Raw genomic sequence first — 20,758 nt, forward strand, 5'->3', positions numbered from 1 at the left:
TAATAATGGGATTATTAACATTTCTATAGTTTATACAGTGCCTGGTTCAGCACCTGGCATACCATTTTTGAATAAAAAGATGGGTGGATACTTTTGTTTCCTTTGAATAGTAAGCAACAGATTACTAGTTACCATAACTGTCTCTCTTCTTCCTTTGACTGAAGACTGAAATTGTATCTGAAGAACAGTTTCAATTAGTTCATCAAATACTATACTAAAAGTAGGCCTATATTATAAATGAATGCAAGGTTGGAATATGATAAACAACTACCATTAATGTCATTGTCACACCAGAAAGCTGCCGGAGACACACTCCATGAGCTGCTGCCAGTTTTTTCTTTTAAAACATTGTAGCTAATTACTTACCAATACAATAAAATTTGCCTCAGAAACAAAATGCGCCCCCAAAAGTTTACTTAACACCACACTTCATTTAAATGACCTTCCCAAGGTCTTATGAAAATAACAGAGAAAATAGCAATTCAGATACATTAAGCTAGAACTTGAGGCTTGCAAAAATCGTAAACACTCAACTAGTTACCATTCTAAAATCTTTCATTTTTCATATCTCTTATCTGGATGATGAAGCTTTGAAAGGAATTTCTGGCTGCTGGTCCTAGCAACACAGGGTTGCATAAATAAACCCAACTGCTGCAAGGTAATGAGGTGAACAGACTTTTTCCTCTGTAGGAAAGTTGGTTTATAAATATCACAGGAAAGAAAACTGAATTCTTTTCTAACTTCTAAAAAAGAAAAACCAAAACTCCGTGGCAGTCTGGCATTGTATGTTTACATATAGGCTTAACACAAAAAACTTGAGTTCAGTTGGCAGAAACTTAGAAAATGCTCCCCAGACGACACTTGAGAGTTTAGCAAATATTTATTTCTTTTTCATCGAAGTTGAGCCAAATAGAGATTGTACATAATGGTACAGACAAAGTACGTAGTGCGGAGTAGCAGATCCACGTTAGAGTCAACGAGACACACCGTTAATGGGCCCTGCAGCTTGCCACCAGATGATAGTAAGTCTCACGGCTTAGAATCAGTGAAAAGAAAGAATATGGCACACGCTGTTATGAACCCAGCCAAGCAAATAAAAGGATACCATACAGAAAAGAGCACTCCCATATAGTGCTCTAGCTTATAACTAAGTCAGTTAAACACAAGCAGAACACAATCAATTTATAATGAAAGCCAAAATATAAAGCTATCCTTCCAAGAAAACAAAAATAAACATACCAGCTTAAATAGCACTGCTACAGTCAGCTGAGTGTTTGTGGAAAATCTATTATTTATATCTGATTCAAATGCAACAGTTGTTGGCCTGAAAAATGAGTCCTTCTTTAAAATGGAACTCGGCGTAATGCTCTGCTGTAAGAAAAAGAATATGGGCTTCTTGAGTGTCGCATTTTCTCCTGGAAACAAAATATTTATACAATACTAAGTACTTTTCTTAATATATTTATTAGGCTACAGATGTCACAGGTCAATTCATTTTTAAGGACAACAGCTGCTGTGTTTGTTTCATGCTTAACACCAACACTCAAAATGATTTATTATATTTTACAAATTTTACAAATGTTCATAATTACTAGGAAGATTTACAAAACCCTAAAACCTATAGCAAATATTGAACACTCATTACAAACATTCTAAGTATTTAATTTTAGTTAGAAAAAAACTCTAAAATATATATGGAATTGCCACTTACTAAACAGGCAAAGACTTTCTGTTCCCTTTTTTCTACAGCTCTTATTAGTGTTTATCCTTTATTTAATCCCTGTTTCTCCAAGTTGATAGTTTTGCACTGAAATATTCAGTAATTCACACAAAAGAAAAAAGTTAACAATGTAGAATTATAGACATGGAAGAGACCTCACAAATCACGAAGTAAAATCTTTCTTGTTAACAAATCTGGATCTATTTCTCAATGGGTGACATTGTGCTGAAGGAGCAAGTGAATGGGCATTGTTTTATGTCAAAACTCTTTCCATCCACAGGTCCTCTCCTGTAACAAAGATAAAAGAGGTCTAAAGAAGTAGAAGACTGGCCCTAGATGGAGGTGCCCCTTAGAAATTAGGATGAGTGGTTATGAGTTTTGCTCAATGTTAGAGAGCATGGTTTCTCTCCTTCTGCGAGAAAGAGAAAAATAGGGAAAATTTGGTGAGATCAAAGGTGAACTCTTAATTCCTCCAAGTCTTGCAGGTGTCTAAGTATGTGCCCTCCTTGAGTTCAGAGAAGATCCATCCATTTCTAATTTTCTAAGCCTGGGCGTTTCTCAAAAGAGATTCTGAATTTGAATGATTTCTAACCTCAGACAGAACAAAAGACTGGGGACATATTTTTGTGGTATGTTTTAGATTCTCAAGAAGGACAAAACAGCATAGATTGATATATTTGTATTTTGATAGGGTAGTGAAGATTTATTTTATAGTATGTGAGTTGTGTGTGTGTGTGTGTGTGCACGCATGTGTTGGGAGAGAGGGAGAAACTGAAAAAATGGTGGGACATGAAACATACCCTTGGAAACTGATTTCTCTCTTCTTCATCTTTCTCTCTCCCTCCCTCTACTTTCCCAGTTCTCTTCAGTACTGCCATAAACAGGCAGGAAGCAAGATTATATATATATGTACATATGTGTATAATTATATATAAAATTTAGTGGACTCCCTAAATTGTGGACCTGGGCCCTCAAAGTTTTCTTATCAGTTTTCTTTCAAATTAGCATTGTATAAACTTTCTTTGGGTTTGAATTATTTTCCTATAATCAATTTTAGAATTTTATGTAAAATGTTTCTTTTCTGGTTAATAATCAGTTTATTTTAATCAAACGGCTGTTCAGTGCATGTACATATGACTTGTGTCATAGAAAAGCTATTTTCCTCTGCCTATTGCTTCAGTTACCAAATGTTTAGTTTACAAGTTACACCATTGTTATCATTATTAACAACTTGTCTGTGTTATTGTGATTAAAATGATAACTATTTATGTCTCACTTGCCTTACTTTTTAAATTTAAAATTCACATACAGGAGAAAATCCTGCTTTCTTTCTTGTGTGTTAATGAAAGACTACTTTCAATAAAGTGTACTTAATTGACTTAATTGTTTAGACATAAACTTTGTAAGGCCCCTGCGATCTGTGTTTATGGTTCTATTTCTCCAAATTGAGCAGGCTTTTACTGAATATAGTTTTTAAAATTATATTTCAATACATAGTCTTTTCAGTTATTATTTAATGGCAGTAATGACCTCCACTGGATTTTTAGGTAAATAGCAAGTGGAATTTTCAGAGGATGTCAATTTTCAGGATATTTGCATTTCTTAGATCTTTTGAAACATGGTGACTTATCTGAACAAGCAAATTTTTCTTAAAATATTTGTGTATTTGTTAATTTTACAATGAAATTGCAAGTGATTATGAGTTATCAGCACTTTAATTGAAATCTATAACCTATAAGCTAACTTTGAAAACTGAAATAAACACAATGTAAGATTAATATCTAAATAAATGTTCACAATGGTTTCCCTGTGTAATCCACTTGCCTTTAATTTTTATTTAGATGAAAACATCTTATAAAAATTTCATATTTGAGAAAAGTAATTGCTAAATATTTAATAGGAGAAGGAAAGACTTTGATAAATAAACATTCTCAAAAATACAATTGTTTTTATAATATTTAAGAGGGAGGTAAAAATGCTCTGAATATCTCAGTAGTTAAGTGAAACTCATGAAACAATTTCCTGTCTCTTAATATAAAATAGAGAAGAACATTTGGTATTTGAGAGCAAATCACTTTAATACTTTTTCACAAATAAAGCATGGTTGTTATAATATATTTTAGATTTCAGCGAAGATTATTTGGAAACTTAAACTTTGGGGCTTTAATAGATCTTCAGTGCCGCAAAATCTCCATTTTTGACCTGTGAGACAATAAATTATCTATAAACAATACTTTCATATTAAAGTATGACATAAGGATTAATGTGTTTTTTATTTCAGTTATTTGTTTCTGCAAATGAACTTCATGTATCGATGTATCTACTGATAATCTGCTTTCAAATCTTTCCTAAACAGACACCCATCTGTAGAGAAAAAAGAAATGTGTGAGAATATACTTTTTCTTACCACAAGAGAGCAGCAAAAATCTTTTACAGTAGTTAGAATTCTAGCTATAACTTCATCTGATTTGACATTCTTTGATATCTTTCTGAGAAGTTACCTTAGTTTTTCTTTCCACAGTGAGTGAAATTTAAAGACTGTGTTATAAAGCAAAAATATTGTGAGTATGCTTTAATGAATATTTTACGAAGGGCACAAGCCTCAGAACGACCACATTTTTCCTTTCATGGGTTACAGCAGTCACAACACACCTGCTACTTAACACTCATGACTTAAACAACACTAATAAAAAAAATCCTTAAAGAGTACAGAAAGTTCACATGAGAATGACAAAGTATCTTGTATTCTGCATATCTTACAATGTGGTGGAAAAGAAAAATTCTGAAATATTAAAACATATTTAGTTTTATATTTACCATGATTATAAAATTCTCCAATTTTTTCTTCAATATTCTAATACTTTTAAGTCTTCCAAAACTAAAATAATAATCTTCACGGAAAAGCAGCCAAGTACTGAAAATTACAGCTATATTGTTTTTTGATAAACATAATGAGGAACCATTAAGCAATGCATTTATTTAAAAAATTAGTTAATTTTATGTGAAATTTATCCAGTCAAATGAGTATGTAGAATAATTTATTATAACACCTTCACAGTCATTCCTGTATTACAGAAATCTCTTTTAAGTAATGCAAAGAAGTTGGATGATTTATTTTTTACATTCCAAATAGAAATTCTTCAAAAGACAGTAGATAGTCTCACCCCATCAGGAGTCCAGCGTGTGCCTGGGCAGGCGGTAATGCTCAGGTTTGGAACGGAGCTTCTTTTCCTGAGGGTTGGCATACTTCCACTTGGAGGGGGACATTTTAAGCTTTTTCCTCTTCCTATCTGTGCACCATACTTTCTCGCAGTATTCTTCCACTCTCTGGAAGTTGCTGTAACCGATCAGTTGCAAGAATTCCTTGTACCATGGTTTTGCTCCCTGTGAGACGCTACTCTGGGCAGGACAAGGCATCCTGTGATGCTTGTCCTCCTCATCGTCCTTGTTAAACATATCCTCGACTTTCTCCTCTTCCACTACCTCCAGGGTGATTTTACGGACAGTATGGACAAAGCTATGCTCTACTGTCTGGCAAAAATAGGTCCCAGCATCTGATTTGTGTAACCTTAGGAAGAGTAAACCAAGGTCCATCTTAACCACTCTGTCATCTGTCTTCACCTGCAAGAACAAAAAAGGAAATGGCACTGAAGTACACAGGAGAGAAAACAACAATCCATCACCCTTTCCACTATCTATCTTGAGTTTCTTCATTTTCACTATCACATAATGAAACCCTGAAAATCATACATACACAAAGATGCTAAATAATTACATCTGTGTGTGTGTGTGTGTGTGTGTGTGTGTGTGTGTGTGTATTCTGAAGATATTTACATTGGTGGTCACTTCGTATCAATGACCTCAAGATCATTTTATATCAATATTGTAAAGTAAGAGGGCTTTCTCCCTAATGATTCAATTAATCATTAGAAAAAATACATTTCAGTATAGCAGTCACAGTAAGAGCGAAAGGAAAATTCCTAAAATTTATTTTTTAACATTTGTTTTTCCATGCACAGAACAAATACCACTTCCCATATTCTTTCAGGAATTATTATGCCCTCCAGAGTGTAGTGGCCAATGTTTCTACAAGGACCTCTCTTTAGAGAACTGGACTCCTTTCACTTTGTCTTCTTACAAAAAAATTCATCAGTTAATCAATTCAGTGAACATCCCTTACATTTTCATAGGCTGTCCTTTACAGGAGATTAAAAAATAAACAAGCAAAATCCAGTTCCTGCTCTAAAGGATCAGACAGTCTAGCAAATATTAAGTTTTAATATACTTTCAGTGCTCAAATGTCTTTTGTTATGTTTTTGATATAATAAATTACTCACATTATTTCTATAAATAAATAAGTATAATTCAGAGTAAGAAGAGCAAGATAAGGCTTTCAACGAATAGCTCATGTTTTATCACAAATAGCTGGACTAGTGAGTAAATGATCTGACATTCGGCAGAGTTAGAGTCAAATGTTGGCACCACTATTTATTGTGTGATTTAGGGCATTCCATGTATATTTCTTGCCTTAGTTTTCTTTGTAAAATGGAGATAACTTAATAATTTGAAAAATTGTTGTGAAGATTAAATAAAATAGGTGAGGAGTTTTTGCACAGTGCTATCAATATCTACCTCTACCTTTCTTCTATGCATTCATCTAACTACAAACAATCATGTTTTCGTATGGCCCAGGATCTTCTGATAATGGTATAAAGGTGGTTCACAGTATGCTGACAGATTTCACCCTTGAGAATACAAAAATGAAAGCAATATTCATCTTTTCAGTATAAAAGAAATGTAGAGGCAATAATTACAAACACTTTGGCAATAAAGGCTGTTAATGATAAGCACGTTTTTGTCCCTGTGATAGGTCCTGGCCAGGAATGCCAGACTCAATTCTTCCCTGCCTTGATCAGACCCGGCATACACGAAGTTTCAATGTGATTACTCAGGTGTGGAAACTGGCATCCACAAACCATAATTTGTGGAACAGATGGCAAAATGTAGTAGTATAGTACAGTAAGAAATAGGCATGTCATTTTTAAATTATGTGGCATCCCAAAGGCATTTTTTTCAGCCATGTAAAGTAAGTTAATTACTCAGAAGCTTCAGAGTGTCCTAGTTGGGCTAATAAAAGAGGCTCCATAAGTCTTTTGTAGGTGCTTCCCTTGACTTGGCAGGACCATGTCCTGGTAGGCAGAATGCTGTAGCCACTAATTCGAGAGCAAAATCCTCCAGTGAGGAACCAAGAAGACGCTCAAAGCAAAACCATCTTCATTATATAGAAACAATCTGTTTTATTGATAGGTTTTTCTCAGAATATCCTTAGCAACTGTTACAGGCAACTAACTCTTACAGGACTTTGTGTACTTCTGCTTATTTACTCACGCCTCCAGGCCAGGCTTCTGGACAAACTTATTTTCCAGCACTAGTGTTCTCCATAACTTTACCATCTATTGCAACCTGTGACCAACCTGTGTCTCACATGATACTGACTCTGAAGTAAGCCTCCATTGTTTTAAAACTTATGGCTGCATTTGATATGGATGAAACCTGCCTCCTTAAACATCTTTTATTTTCTGTGTGGTATGGGCCATTATACTGTCCTTATTTTCTTTACTCTTTCTTGGTTTCTTCTACAGATTTCTCATTGCCTCAAGGTGCAATCCTCCATCCTTCACTGATCTCACGTTTTATTTCCATCCATTCGATAGCACTTTTATTTCTTTGTTTCAGCCAGCTTCCCTAAAATGGTACATCTTACACATAGATAATCCATTGTTTTGTGTTTTCTGTTAGTTAAAAACAAACAAAAAAAACAATGGATTTGGTGTTTTTGACTAAAAGAAACATATATCATCCTTTAATATGTACAATTCAGTATCTTCCCACTCAAACTGCCCTCCATTTACTAACTTCCCTATTTCCAGCCATGACATCATTATTGTTCTAGTCTCCCTATCCTCAATTGTTGATCATTTATACTTCTCTCTCATTATATGCTATCACAAATTCCTGTCTACATTTCTTCAGTGGTGAGCCTTAAAACATCCCTTCCTCATCACCATTTTTGCTGCAGTGTTAAATTCTCATACCTTATAACTGTTTCTTTGACCTTATCTCATGCCAAACTCCCCAGATCTTCCCTTTTTTTCTGTTTCTTCTTTCATACCCAGATTGATTCTGTTTCAGGATCTCTGTGTGTATCTCTGCTTCGAGACGCTTCTTTAAAGCTGGTTACTTCTCATCCTGCGTAACTGAATTAAATATCATCTTCCCAAACTGGCCTTTCTCACACCCCTGTAAAAGTGCCCTCTCTCCTTTATTACCATCATTTTGCCTGTTAACCTTCATACACTTGAGCATGCAACATTACACTCAAGTATCTAACAATAGACCTTCAAGTAAATTTCTTGGATCATTTTTCCCCACTTATTTCAACAAATGGATACTCATTTACTCTTCTTTAAAGCTCACTTTCTTTTGTCAACATCCTGATTTAGAACTTATTCAGATCTCTGTTTCTTGCCTGAGCAGTAAGAATTGCTCCATTAACCAGATCCTGCCTTTCTAAATCTGGATCCCAAAATTGCTTAATGTAGTGTTTCTCAAACTAGGGTTGGTGGAAGAGGTGCATTTCTGGAGATCTGGAGATCAACTTTTTTTTTAAATAAGGATTTTTAAAATTATTGTGTTTATTGACACAAAAATCAATATAAATTAATAAACTATATTTGGAATCATGTGAAAGATCAATCTCAGTGTTAGTGTTTATGTTTATCATAGATTCTGAGCCGCTTTCAAAGCCGTGTTTCCAAATGATAAAAAGAACCAAGATGGGTATAATATGTTAATGACAAGTTACAGCCAAATGAAAATGAAACAACATCCCCATGTAGTAATACGCATGAAAAGTTTCAAGGTCACTTGAATAAAGTGTTGGGAGGATGGAGTCATCACATGGTATAGCTACAGGCAGAAAGTGTTATACATATTGCCACATATGTGGCAATCTGTGTCTCACCTTACAGTCATAGAGATACATATTTCAGTAAAAACAAAACACATAGTAAATAAATATTTTAATGATGCATCAATTTGTTTATAATTTATCTTTAAATTAATTTTGGCTCAATATTTTAATAAAAGCTACAAGCATAAGGAAAGTATGTGTTGTTTTATTCTTGTGAATATTCAATGAACATTTTAATATAAATCGTGCCAGCAGCCCAGGAAGATGTTTCACTTTTAAGGGCAGGTGGTGGGGGCAACCTGTACATTACTAGAATCAAACCCTCCTTTTCATAATGCTTTCTGCTGCCATTCCCCTGCATCACCACCCTGCTTTCCACTCTCAGCTCTTATTCTGAACATAATCTTTTTCCCTTAAATAAACTCCTTTCTACTGTCTACCAACCCATTTGTTTTTTCATTTCCTTCCAGGCTTAACTAAACTTTCCCTTCCTTTATAAATGCTTCCTTTATAGCCCCTGAAGGTGTTTTGCTTCTTTTTGTAACACAATACCATTTACATTTGTAGCTCAAAAGCTGTTATTTATATTCCTTTTCAAATTATTTTTCCATGCAAGTTTTGTCTCTCCAAACATGTTTTTAAATGGCAAAGACCTATTTCTTTATTCTTCTGAATTATTCTATAATGAGTAAAGAATTCAGAAGATAGTGTAAAATGAGAACACACTAATTCATTTATAGAGCACAAACATGTATAGCAATGGGGTATACCCATACAGATATATCCAAAAGATATTAACAACTTCCAGGTAAATCCAATAATAATTTGAATAAGAAGGAGCAAACATGGTTTCAGGAGCACTTAGTAACTGATGAGAGTGCTACATCACAGATATTCTTAGGACATTGCCTTTACCTGAAAAAAAATATGCATACAAACATCCTTATTGAATGTGATCCTTTGTTGTCTCTATTATATCTCCTGTGAGACTGAATAATACATGAGAAAATATGAAAGTGATCTAGCCTAGTTTCCAGCTTATGGAAAGCAGTTTATGAAAGTAATTGGAAACAAAGCAAAAAGCAAAACTAAAAATAAATACAAATTCTTGACCACTAAAATTATGGTTGGTTGGTTGTTGCTTGTTTTTTCAAATTTGGTATTTTTAAAAAGCAGGGTATAAAAAGAATAATAAGAAATCCAAGTTTGAGAAACACTGCATTATGTACATATAAAGTCTAGACTGGTCAAGATTCAAGATATGAAATCATGACAATTACCATAGAAACTGTCCTACATTGTTTATTTGCATGTTAGAGATACTGCCTCTCAGAATTTTGATCCACACTCTTGGTTATGACAAATCCACATTACAAAGACAGGAATATAAGCTGTTTTCATGCTCTGTCTGGAGGGCCATACATTATGTAGGTTAAATCACCTAGAAAGTTAAATGTATCTTACATGGACTATAAATACCTAAAAATATAAAACGACTTAGAAATTTGTATCTGAAGTTCTTCCACAATTTAGTCTTTCCATTGTCAGTTTACTTGGGTACCTCCAACATCCAATCTTGATTACAGAATTGTTTTCATCCATCTGTGTTTTTTCCTATGTCTGCAGACCAGATTTTCTCCACCAAGAAGATAGTGCATAATACATCATTTCTATCAAATATTCTTATAGGCAATCTATATAAATACACAATTTTTGCTGAGAATGGTTTTATTATTCTTAGCTATAAAGATTGATTCAGTATGTTTTATAATTTCTATTAAAAAAATGTAATTGAACAAAGAACTCTGCACATCTGGTAGCTGCTCAGGAAGAAGCAGTTATTTCCATGTCTATCAACCATATGGTTCCATACTTTCACAGGAAAGGGACAGACAGAGACCTTGAATTGGTTTACTTGAGAATACATTTAATAAAAAAATCAGTTTTAGTTAAGAAATAGAGAAAACAATTTATATATTTGTTTGTTTATTTATCTGGTCTGCCTTTGACCAATTTTATACTTACACACACATATATGTGTATATATATTTATTTATTTTACTTACAGAAAATATACCTAATATAACAGCATAAAAATACATATTTATTTTATTAAAAACACTTTCCAGTGTAAACCTGAAATATGATACCGATGGTTACCTAGTAGAGACACAGTGAATTGCTTAAAAGCTCATTCGGGGAAACCTATCACACTACGTGGAGGAGAACAAATGTGGAAAAAAAAATCTTAATACAAGGTTATGCTGGAAAGAAAGTCATTATAAATAATCCAAAACCATAACATGTAAAACATATTATATTCAAAAACATACACGATATCAAAGGAGAAATTTCGGGCATTTATATTCAAGAATGAATTAATATCTAGAAGAGGCAAAAGAGTTTTTCGAGTCAACAAAAAGAGAAATAAAAGAGAAAAAATGGAAAAAGCATATAAATGGGCACTTCAGAAAGGGAGAAACCCAAATGTTTAGTAAGAATGCAAGTTAACATTCAACCTTACTAGTAAAGTTAGAAATTCAAATTTAGGCTGGGTGCGGTGTTGCACTCCTGTAATCCCAGCACTTTGAGAGGCCGAGGCGGGCGGATCGCCTGAGGTCGTGAGTTCGAGACCGGCCTCACCAACATGGAGAAACTCCTGACCAACATGGAGAAACCCTGTCTCTACTAAAAATACATAATTAACCAGGCATGGTGGTGCATGGCTGTAAACCCAGCTACTCGGGAGGCTGAGGCAGGAGAATCGCTTGAACCCAGGAGGCAGAGGTTGCGATGAGCTGAGATCATGCCATTGTACTCCAACCTGGGCAACAAGAGCGAAGCTCCATATAGAAAAAAAAAAAAGAAAGAAAGAAAGAAAGAAAGAAAGAAAGAAAGAAAGAAAGAAAGAAAGAAAGAAAGAAAGAAGGAAAGAAAGAAAGAAAATTCAAATTTGAACAAGGCATTACCCTATAGCCCGAAGAAAGACAAAACTTAGGAAACAAGACAATAACAAATATTGGTGAGCATGTGGGGAAACAGGAACCCACATGAACTGCTTTGGGAGTCTAGACGGTGCAGAAATCTTGAGAGCAAGCTGACAATAATTACAGAAATGAAGGATGTTGACAAATAACAATACAGAAACTTGCACTCAGATCTATAAGGGGTTATTTGCAGAGATGATTATTAAAGCTGTGATAGCAGGAGTTAATTACACTATGGATGTCCACATTTAGGAGAATTAAGGATGAATTAAGAGCAATGTATACATGCTATGGTATGTTAAGTAACAGTCAAGCAATGAAATAGAGACACAAACAGCAACAGGGATAAACTATAAAAACATAGTGTTGAGTTTACAAAGTAAGAAGGAGAATATAATCTATAACATAATACATTTACTTTAACAGTTCATGCATATTCAAATATTATATACCTGTTCAATTTGCAAACATAGTATTGGACTTACTCCAATCGTTTCAACAGATGTATATGGGGAAACAAGGATGAAAGTAGAAAAAGGAGGTCCAGGAAAAACAAAGTCAAACGAGAAATTTGTATAAACCAATCATCACAATGTGCCATAAACTAAGTCGTATGATTAACTAAATTATGCATCTGAAGTGGAAAAAAAAAAAAAAAAAAAAAAAAAAAAAAAAAAAACAAGAGCCAGAAACAAGCAAGCAAAACAAAAAGAAAAAAACAAAATCTCCAGTTGTTTGTAATGATTAATGTGGTTTGACAACCAATAAACTAAGTTTGTTTATAAGATCTCTTCAAATCTAGTATACTATAATCATAGGATTTTAGAAATACTGCTCAAAATTAAATAAAGAGAAGTTTGTGATTAATGGTTTATTTAAAATTTTCATAGATAAGAATCTCAGAATGAAGAGAAATTAAGTTTAAAGAGGATGAAAGTAAAGACAATGTTTGAAAACAAAATTGCACAATATAAGGAACTGTGCAATGACTATAACTGAAGTAGAAATTCAATACTAAATTTCCTAGTAACCAAAAGACAGAAGAAAGTATGATAAATTCTAAGATTTAAAATGTCCCTAAAATATATTTTTAAAATTACTCCTTATAATAAGTACATCTTTCCTAGTAAATTTCCTAGTAACCAAAAGACAGAAGAAAGTATGATAAATTCTAAGATTTAAAATGTCCCTAAAATATATTTTTAAAATTACTCCTTATAATAAGTACATCTTTCCTGGCACTGAGGCTTGAGAAAAATCTCTCTGCATGTTCTTATAAAAAGAGAGGGAGGTTTCTAACAACAGCATCATAATAAATACATTTCCTTTAGGCAACATCTCAGTGTAGGGTGAAGAGACAATGCCTGAGAATGGTTCAATATTATAGCTATTCTGTGGAGTTAAAACAATGTAGTCCAGATATACAGTTCTATGCTGGGATATCTTCATACACATGCATATTTTTATGATCTGGAAGACCATATAAACTATAATCTATACTAGAACAAAAGGAACTTGCAAGTGAAGGGAATTGGTATTTTGGAGTATCTACTGTACATATGTGCATTGGACTTTCTGCATTACCATGTTATACGGTTTAATCAGATGCACAAAGCTAGAATGGTGTCAGTGGCATGAGACTTAGATCCATAACTGATATCATAGATCTAAGAGAAAATGTTTAATTTTGAAATATATTCAATATTCTCCTGGAAAATTAACAGAACAGTGTTCAGTTAAAAACTCTAGATTCATTCCTCTTCTTATGACCACAAGTTGTTTTATATTCTCCATTTATACAATAGGAACTCTGTCTCTGCCATTGTAAAAGGAAGAAACTTGAAATTAATGGACTAGCCTCCTAATTATTGCACAACTAAAAAAAATGAGATAAATGATATTATAAAAATACATTTGTCAAGGCTAAAAAACTAAATTCTGAATATTTACCTGTTGTAAAGAGTTGTTAGTATAGAAAGATGAGCACATTTTTAAAATAGACTGAAAAAGAACATCAAAACTACTAAAGAGATGGTTCAAATGAGGCAAGAGTTCATGCACTTTACATTATAAAAACAAGAAAAACAAAGAAATAATATTAATGTGGAACAAAAACTGATGCTTTCAGTGTCATGCATAAAGATAAAAATGTAAACTTATGGCTGGTTTTGATCCCTTGGAATTACTACCACAGGATAGCATTGGTAAAGGTAAGGAAAATATGAGTCATCTAACAAACAAAATGGTAAAATAAAAAGGAGATTTTACTTCATAATTCTCCTACCTTCGATGACATAATCCAGTATTAAAAGTTGTAATTTGTGCACTCCATTTTTCATTGTTTCATTTTTGTAGAAGAAGCTGTCTCCAGAGTGCATTGAATTATCAATAAAATTATGTTTTATTTTAGACTATAGAAACTTAGCAAAGAGACAATGAACTCTAAGTTATGTGGAATGAGCTGCTCATTGAGAAGTTAACCATGGTTATTAGATCACTCAACAGCGTTTAACTGACTTTGGTGAATTTATTCTACCCTGTAGGTGGTCTGAAGGCAGAGTTGAAAAGTGCCAATTTTGGTACTGAGTAAAGCAAAAAATTGAGAGCAAAGTGCAATTAAAGTTTAAGAGTTTTTATGTCAATATACATTCTTTTTTGCATTTACTACAATAAACATGCATATTTGTGCATTATGTAAGCAGTCTATGCATACAATTAACTATTTTAAAGTGACACATTTTATTTTTAAGACACACAAACACATATTTCCTCTTAAATAGAGAATCCACAATAAAAAGATCAATAATGATCACAGAAAAATTAATTATTTCATGCTTACCAAAGAGATCTACAAATTATAATGCTGGTCTTATGGGCCAGCAGTTTTCTCTTCTACCTTATGCCAGCCAGACATAGGCATAGATGTTAGTTTATGTGTCTTGAGATTGCCCCCAAATTCCCCTACAGGAGATTTGTGTAAATTTATTTAACTCACTCCTAGAACTCAATCTCATTTATTGTGTCTTTGGGATATACTTTGATTTTGTCAGCAAATGACTAAACTCCAAAAGAATGTATTTCAAGAAATTGATTTTCTTGAAAATCCATTGCAATGAAATTTTAGTTTTAGAACAAAGTGAGAGTTTTTGCACAAAAAGACTTTTTCCCAAAAAAATACAGCGGCATTTTTCACAACAATATTCATTTTATAGGACTTTACTGTTGTATGCATTTTCATTTGGGCCTTTAAATCAGGGATCAAAAACTTTTTCTGTAAAGACCTATATAATGAATAATTTTGGCTTTGCAAGTTCTGTGGTCTCTGTTGCAGCAACTCAACTTTGTAGTTGTAGCCTAAAAACAGCCATAGACATTAGGTAAACAAATGGCTGTGGCAGTTTTCTTTTCTTTCTTTTTTTTTTTTCCTAAGTTCAGAACTCTTTTTTTTTTCTTTTTTTTTAAAATTTATTTATTATTATTATACTTTAAGTTGTAGGGTACATGTGCATAACGTGCAGGTTTGTTACATATGTATACTTGTGCCATGTTGCTGTGCTGCACCCATCAACTCGTCATTTACATCAGGTATAACTCCCAGTGCAATCCCTCCCCCCTCCCCCCTCCCCATGATAGGCTCCGGTGTGTGATGTTCCCCTTCCTGAGTCCGAGTGATCTCATTGTTCAGTTCCCACCTATGAGTGAGAACATGCGGTGTTTGGTTTTCTGTTCTTGTGATAGTTTGCTAAGAATGATGGATTCCAGCTGCATCCAAGTCCCTACAAAGGACTCAAACTCATCCTTTTTTATGGCTGCATAGTATTCCATGGTGTATATGTGCCACATTTTCTTAATCCAATCTGTCACTGATGGACATTTGGGTTGATTCCAAGTCTTTGCTATTGTGAATAGTGCTGCAATAAACATACGTGTGCATGTGTCTTTATAGCAGCATAATTTATAATCCTTTGGGTATATACCCAGTAATGGGATGGCTGGGTCATATGGTACATCTAGTTCTAGATCCTTGAGGAATCGCCATACTGTTTTCCATAATGGTTGAACTAGTTTACAATCCCACCAACAGTGGCAGTTTTCAAATACAATTTTATTTACGATAGGGGCAGAGGGCCAAATTTGGCCCCCACGTTTTTGGTTTTTTCAGCTTCTGCTTTAAATAATTGTCAAGTTCAGGGGAACCTACTTTTTTAAAAAAAATCTGGATTAAAAATAACACATTCCAAAGTCAGAACATTTAAAATGTGTATGAAACAACATTTAAAATGTGTAAAATGTGTATGAAGTGAGGAATTACGTACCAATCTTCCGAGTAGCTTGAAGAAACTACAGTTTTCTTTACTATAACTGAAATTACACACAATCACTAGTTAAATTTACATAAATAAAGCATATTTAATTTTTCCCTCATTTACTCAGTTTTAAAATGTAGTGCTTATCCATTTTATAGAAAGAGAAGTGCATACAGATATACTTCAACTATATCACCTTAACTATATGTCTTAACAAGAATGAATTTCTTCACTTAGGGATGTTATTCGGTATTAAAATTTTTGCAATTATTATGGAGGTTTATAAATTCAAGTATGTAGAATTGCAGAAATTGAGACTTCAAAACCAGGGTATAGTGGTGATTTGGCTATAATTTTAACAGTTTTGTCCTCTGCTATTACAGAAAAAATAATTTATACAACCTTCATAGAAGGAAGATTTAGGCTTGTATTTCAGATTAAAACTGTATGTGGAAATATATATAGCCACTGAATTTGACCTTTGGAACCGCTAAACTTAAATTCTGTTGATGAAATTACATTATCCACATAAATGAGCCATTTTATTTTCTCCTAATTTAGAGAATGAAGAGTCTCTGTTTTCCTTCTAAGAATTTACCCCTTAAATTTTGTCTGTGATTATATTCTCTCCCACATGTTCTTTATTTTGCTTCATCAACTAGTTGCACATTTCCTCTTTATAGCTGCTTCCTTTCAACCTATAAACATGACCAAGTCACCTTTTTACTAAAAAGAAAACAAAACAAAATTTATTTCTACTCTTGTCTACCTTTGTGGATCTCTCTCTTTGGCATTCAAATATTTTGGTACCGTACACTAAACTAGCAGTTTCTGGTTCAACAGTACCATTCATTACTTAACCTGTTATTAGACGAATCCTGCCTTAACACCCCACTTAACACATTATCCCTGGAAACTTCGTCCTTGTTTTATGCATTGTTCAAAGAATATTGTTTAATATATCTTATCCAATTCCTTTTTTCCTGGGTTTTATTACACCACACCTCCTAACTTCACTGTTTCTACTTATTTAAGCCATACCACTCTAGAGGTACTAACTAGTACCTAACTAGTATCTCTAGTATTTTGCGCCATAACTAGTATTTTGTGCCATTTACTTAACTTTAGTAAATTAGCACAACCTTTATGAAAAACAATATAGAGATTTATCAAAGAACTAAAAATAGGACTACCATTCAATCTGGCAACCTCGCTACTAGGAATGTACCCAAAGGGAAAGAACTCATTATATCAAAAAGATACCTGCATTCTTATGTTTATCACAGCATTATTCACAGTAGTAAAGATACGGAATCAACCTGAATATCCATCAATGGATGATTGGATAAAGAAAATGTGGCATATATATGCTATGGAATACTTCTCAGCCATTAAAAACGAATGAAATAATGTCTTTCATAGCAACATGGGTGGAACTGGAGGACATTATCATAAGTGAAATGACTCAAACAGAAAGTCAAATACTGCACTCTCACTTATAACTGGAAGCTAAACAGTGAGTACACTTGGACATAAGGAGTGGAATACTAGAGGCTGGAGACTCCAAAAGGTGGGAGGGTGAGAGGTAGGTGAGGATTGAAAAATTGCCTATTGGGTATAATGCTCACTATTTGGGTGATGGGTACACTAAAAGGTGAGACTCCACCAATATGCAATATATGCATGTAATAAATATGCACCTATAACCCCCAAATTTGTAAAAGTAATTTAAAAACTACTAGCTACCTCAGAGAAATTTTGTTAGTTTTAAGCAAGTTACTACATATAAAGCACTTAGAATAGCATGGCACATAGTAAGAACTAAATGAATGCTAACTCTAATTACAACTTATTTTCTATTTTTACTTTCTCTTTTTGAGTTTGTCTTCTAACTTTTCCTTAAATATGTGTTTTCCCCTTGCTTTTGGAGTTAGTTCACTTTGCTTTTTATTTCATCACTGTCTAAGGTAAGCTATACTAAAGGAGGCATCACTGCATTGTGTCTAAGGGCCTCAAATTAAAACCAGACTGTCCGGGCTCAAATGCAAACTGACCTCACAAGCTGTGTAATCTTAAGCAAGAAACTCAGTCTCTCTGTGCTTCAGTTTTTTAAATCTGTAAAGGAGAAACAATAAAAATATCTCCTTCATGGGACTGTTGCAAGGATTAAAAATATTAATCATGCTTGGTACACAGTAAGTCATATTTAAGTACTGATTGTTGCTGTATTGTTCTTACTTTTATTAATTCCTCTGAATTTGAATACTGCATTTTTGCTGATATCTCTCCAACATCTCTTGCCAAGCCAAATCTTTCCATTGGGTTTTATATTCCTGAACATGGATACATAGCAGGACAGCTCCACCTGAATGATTTATAAGAGCTGCCAGTTCAACACAGCCAAAAATTAACTCAACAACTTTCTCCCAAACGTGTTTCTTCCCCTGTATTACTGGAATCATGTTACTGTGCCATTAGCCACACAGACGCTCAGACAATAAACATGTGAATATTTTGTGATTGCTTCTCTTTTATCTCAAATATGAAATTCACTTAATATTATCTCATAAAAATTGAAACCTGTCTTCTCCCTTTCTACTAAAACTGTTCAGTTCATGTGGTACACATGTTTTTCAATGACTGTTGAAATATCATCCTAAATGTTCTTGACATTCTATTTATCTCCTAAATCTGTGTGCCAGTTCCTGGAATAATTTGTGTACACAGTCAAGCTAAGTTGTTCTCATTGGCTTAGAGACAAACTGAAATGGATTCCTTGATCTGTGTACTCATTTTTGCATCCTCATTTCCAGTCATAATTTACATGTACCATATTGTTTTTCATCTTCATAACATAAGCTAACATTATTCTCTCTACTAATTACCCTCTACTCATCCTTTAAGCCTTCACATTTCTTAATAGTGAAAAATATAGCAAAGCACATTACTACAATGTGTATGAGGCAATTACTTGCAAATCATCTGGTCTTGAAGGCATGAACACATTAAGAGTTGTCTTTAAGCATGAAGATTTATAGTTAATACTGTGCGTTCCTATAACCTCAGTGACTACCTATTCCCACCTTTATCCCCACCCCAACCTGCTATAATCTTAATACAATAACCAAAACGATCGTTTAAAACACAAATGTTAATGGTGTCACAGCTCTGCTGAAAATACACAATGGTTTCCTTTTTAATTCAGAACACCAAAACCCTATGAAATGGCTATAGGTCCCTGCATGAGCTTTTCCTTGACCTGACCTCTCTGATGCATAGTCTATTAGTCTCCCTCGCTCACTAACCTCCAGCCACACTGTTCTTCAGTCAGCTGTTCTTTGAGTATATCACATATGCTCCTATCTCAAGGGTCTTAGCATCTGCTGTTCCCATTGTCCAGAAAGTTTTTATCTCATAATGTTACATGACCTATGCCCTCACTTTTTTCAGATTTTTTTTTCTAAATGTCACTTTTATGGTGACTTTCTTAGTGAGGCCTTCTATGGCCACCCTTTTAAAATTCCAACCTCTCCCTATAATTTAATCTCCCTTGCATTTTTTTCTTTATCATTACCTGATATATTTAATATCATTCTTTGTCATTATTGTTATTATTTTCTTTCCACGTTTTTCAGAATGTAAGTTCTATAAAACAGGACATAGTAAGGGCTTAATAAATAAATTCAAACAAATGAATAAAACATTTCTTTTTGTGAAAAAACACCCAACAAAATGAGATGGGGTATTCTGTATTTTATATCTACATAGGCTCAAACGGTAGCTCACATTTTCTTTGATATGGAAGTCATCTTGTACCACCAATAGGCATATAGTAGAAGCTTGAAAAGGCAATTCGAGAATGGAAATACAATGGTGTCTATATTGTGTATGTTGTGTAACAATGGTTCCTGGCATCAGTGCTTAGATTGGGGATGGTTCAAATGAAGGGCAGGTTCTCTGACATCTGAGAATGGGGAGTAGTGCCTTTGTCATCAAGGCTGCAGCAACATGCTCCACTAAACTCTGACAAAGAAAAATCTATATAAGGATCAATCTGACATCAGGAACATTTTTTAGAAATTGAATCCCAGAACTTCTGCTATAAGCAGTTTTCCATTTGTTTTATGTTCCAAAGCATCTGAAGCTGTATTTAGAATTTTGATTTCAGAAGATTTTGTGTTTTAGCAGAAATTACAAAGACACCTGGATTTGAACCTACTTTACTAGCTGCAAGTAACCAGCGGAGTTATTAAATATCCTGTGCCTCAGTTACCTCATCTATAAACCAATTCTTTATAATAAAATGGTATATTCCATAAAATGCACATAGAACAGTCCTTGGTACTGTGGCAATGAATGTGAAATAGCTCAGCTTTTGAGTTAGGAATACCTGAGTTCAAACGTCAGGTCTGTCCCTGACTTTGTGTATGAGCTATAACTCTCTGAGTTTTAGTTTCTGCATGTGTCAGATGAAGAATATCATGTCTAACATGCAGTTGTGAGATCTAGGAATAACCTGGTACCTACTCAGTTCCTGTGTGCAATAGGTACATATAAATAATAGCCTCAGTTGTCAATTCTGTTTATTAAGTGTCTTTTTTCTCAGGATATCATAATAATTGATGATATATATAGTATCTGATATATTTAATTTACATTTATAATTCATAGTAGCTTATTATTACTTCAGTATAATTAATAAGGTCTTCAAGCCAAGGGAAAATGCTCCCTATGAAGTATCTAGAAAAGTTGGCTTTCAATAAATACTTAT

General features: G+C 33.7%; 1 protein-coding gene across 3 annotated transcripts in view; it reads right to left on the reverse strand.

Moving 5' to 3' along the window:
- Positions 1–861: 861 nt before the first annotated feature.
- The window catches only part of SEMA3E (semaphorin 3E), a 285,354-nt gene continuing 265,457 nt past the window's right edge, over positions 862–20,758 (reverse strand). For 2 of the 3 annotated variants that reach the window (XM_050785246.1, XM_050785243.1), the window contains one exon: positions 862–5,341. In XM_050785246.1, the coding sequence (XP_050641203.1) occupies positions 4,889–5,341 (453 nt within the window). In that variant the 3' untranslated portion in view covers positions 862–4,888. The remainder of the gene's footprint in view (positions 5,342–20,758) is intronic. The other variant, XM_050785244.1, reaches the window with a different exon arrangement.

This window comes from Macaca thibetana, chromosome 3 (genome assembly GCF_024542745.1).
Source record: "Macaca thibetana thibetana isolate TM-01 chromosome 3, ASM2454274v1, whole genome shotgun sequence".
Taxonomy (NCBI): Eukaryota; Metazoa; Chordata; class Mammalia; order Primates; family Cercopithecidae; genus Macaca; species Macaca thibetana.